At 38.1% G+C, this 2,862-nt stretch overlaps 1 protein-coding gene across 1 annotated transcript; it reads right to left on the bottom strand.

Moving 5' to 3' along the window:
- Window positions 1-1,714: 1,714 nt before the first annotated feature.
- LOC111404622 lies at window positions 1,715-2,608 on the bottom strand. The gene has a single exon (XM_023033405.1). The coding sequence runs from the start codon at window positions 2,606-2,608 to the stop codon at window positions 1,715-1,717; it is 894 nt and encodes a 297-aa protein (XP_022889173.1).
- Between the last annotated feature and the right edge of the window lie 254 nt (window positions 2,609-2,862).

Below are 2,862 nucleotides of genomic sequence, written 5' to 3'. Positions count from 1 at the left end.
AACTTGTTGATAGTGCCATCAGGATTCACCTTGGTTTTGAACACCCCATTTAACACCAATAACATGTTTATCCCTTGGCCTATCAGCCAACTCCCAGATTTTATTCTTTTCGATCATCATCAGTTCTTCTTTCATTGAAGTCAACCACTCTTGTGAATTTACTGCATCAGCAAAATTTGTTGGTTTCAGAATTGCTGAATTGTATCTTGCATACACATCAGCTAAGGGTCTAGCACTCGATTTTCTGAATCAGATCCACTATCATCCTCCACTTCATTAGGTCCTATTTCATCTTCATTTGTACCAGTCTCTTCCACTTCAGGAAGTGTTCTTTGAACTTGTGGCTGAACCAGAACTCTGGACTCCCAATCCCATGAGGATTTCTCATCAACTTGATGTCTCTACTGGAATACACCTTGTTTGTTTGTGGATTGTATACTTTATAACCTTTAGCATTTCCACAGTACCCCACCAAGACACCAATCTCTGCCTTTTGACTCAGCTTATCTCTTTTAGGATCTGGAATGTGACTATAACAAATGCTTCCAAACACCGTCAAGCGAGTAACATTAGGCTTGATTCCATACCAAGCTTCATAAGGTGTTTTCTTATTCAATGCTTTTGTTGGAAGTCTATTGAGAAGATATGATGCTGTACTTACAGCTTCTGCCCATAATTTTTTAGGAATGTTCTTCTCAATCATCAAGCATCTAGCCATCTCCATTAGAGTCCTATTCTTTCTTTCACTTACACCATTTTGTTAAGGTGTGTAAGGAATTGTCAGTTGATGGTTGATTCCAGCAGCTTCACAGAATTTTTCAAACTGATCACTTTTGTATTCAGTTCCATTATCACTTCTGATGGCCTTGATTCTGCCATTGCTTTCATTTTCAACCAGATTTTTGAACTTATGGAACACACAAACAACTTCAGACTTGAACTTCAGAAAATATACCCAACACATCCTTGTTAAATCATCAATGAAGAGCACAAAATATCTACTGCCATTCAGTGTTGGAGTTCTCATTGGACCACATACATTTGTGTGTATTAATTCCAATTTTTCTGAGGCTCTTCTTGACTGGTTTTTTGGAAACGGCAACCTGGTTTGTTTACTTCTTTGACACACATCACACACACAAGCTTCATCACTTATATATGGTATATTTTCAGCTAGCTCAAACTTGTGCATATGTTTAAGTGATGTAAAATTAGCATGACCAAACCTCTTATGCCAAAGTGAAGCCTCAACTTCAGTACAAGTAAAAGCATTAGAGGTCATGTTCTTCCATTCTAATGGAAAGCTTCTTTGCCTCATTTCAATTGACATCAATTCTTTTCCACTTGGATCATATATAGTGCAACCAGTATTTTTAAAAATCAGTGTGTAACTCCTCTCAATCAATTGGCCTACACTTATCAAATTCTGATTGATATCAGGTACATAAAGTACATCAACAATATGTTTAATACCTGATGGAGTTTGGACAACAATCACTCCAATCCCTTCTACTTTCACATAGTCTCCATTGCCAACCTTCACCCTTGGTTTATATGAGCCGTTTAACTCAACAAAAGTGCTGAATTCTGAAGACATATGGTGTGTGCAACCACTGTCCAATAGCCAATTTTTAACATTGCTGCAAGCTTTAAAATTAATGGCAGTAAACAAATGCTCCTCCAGATGTTGAAGCTCATTCTCTGCCACTTTTGCCTACTGCTGGTTCTGGTTTTCCTTTTGATTTTTACACACTTTTTGCACATGTCCAAGTTTCTTGCAATTCCTACATTGGACACCAAGTCTATACCAACACCATTTAGGTGAATGACCGATTTTTTTGCAATGTATACAAGGTGGATAAGTGTCCTTTTTATCAGCAGCCTTGCTGCCTTCACCCCTCTTCTTTTCCTGCTGGTATTTCTTTACTTCATTGCTTGTTTGTGCTTTGTATTTTTCTTTAACAAACAAGGCTCCTTCTACCTGCTCTTCTTGCCTTATTAATCTTCTTTGCTCAGTAGCCCGAAGAGCATTTATCAATTCAGACAAGGTTATGGTAGAAAGATCCCCCGAGTCTTCAAGTGATGAAATTTTTGCCTCAAATTTTTCTGGCAAACTGATTAGAACTTTCTCCACAACCCTTCTATTAGGTAGATCATCTCCTAGTAACCTTATTTTGTTCACAACCTTCATTAGTCGATCTGGAAAATCCTTGAAAGATTCTGCCTCTTTCATTTTCAATCCCTCATACTCCCTTCTCAAGTTTAGAACTTGCATTTGTCTAGTCCTTGCATTACCTCTAAATTCCTCTTGCAATCTGTCCCAGGCTTCCTTGGCAGACTTACAAGTGATTATCCTGGTAAATATTACATTAGAAATAGTTGACTGGATGCAGGACAAAGCCTTGAATTTTTTCGCAACCTCCTCACTATGTTGCTTTAATTGAGCTATGGTGGGATTTGCCTTGAGTGGAGGTGGTTCCATACCAGTTTCTGTGATTTCCCATAGATCATAGGCCTTCAGATATGCCTTCATTTTAGCAGCCCAGAAGTCATAATTTTCTCCTGTGAATGCTGAAGCCAGAGGTACTGAAAAACCGGTTGAAGCCATCTCACTTCCTCACAAGTCACTTGGTTGTTTTTATGAAGGATTGCTTACTTGTTTTCTCTCAAGTTTTTGTAGCTCAACCTCTTGCAACCCCCTTCAAAGATTAGTTAATGGCTCTGATACCACTGTAGGATTGTATAGAACAAAGAGGAAGAGAAAAACAGATTTCCGCTATGTAAAATTCATCAAATAAAAAGCACCATTACCAGCAGCTATTTAAAGTGTAATACAAGAGATTTTCAGCCATACCATTAGCC

The sequence above is a fragment of the Olea europaea genome, chromosome 11, assembly GCF_002742605.1.
Source record: "Olea europaea var. sylvestris chromosome 11, O_europaea_v1, whole genome shotgun sequence".
Classification (NCBI taxonomy): domain Eukaryota; kingdom Viridiplantae; phylum Streptophyta; class Magnoliopsida; order Lamiales; family Oleaceae; genus Olea; species Olea europaea.
The sequence above is the reverse complement of the archived record's forward strand: the minus strand, read 5'-3'. Positions and strand labels throughout refer to the sequence as shown.

Bases quoted from the DNA above. Each gene is read 5' to 3' on its own strand.
- LOC111404622 (XM_023033405.1), bottom strand. From the start codon at position 2,608: ATGGCTTCAACCGGTTTTTCAGTACCTCTGGCTTCAGCATTCACAGGA.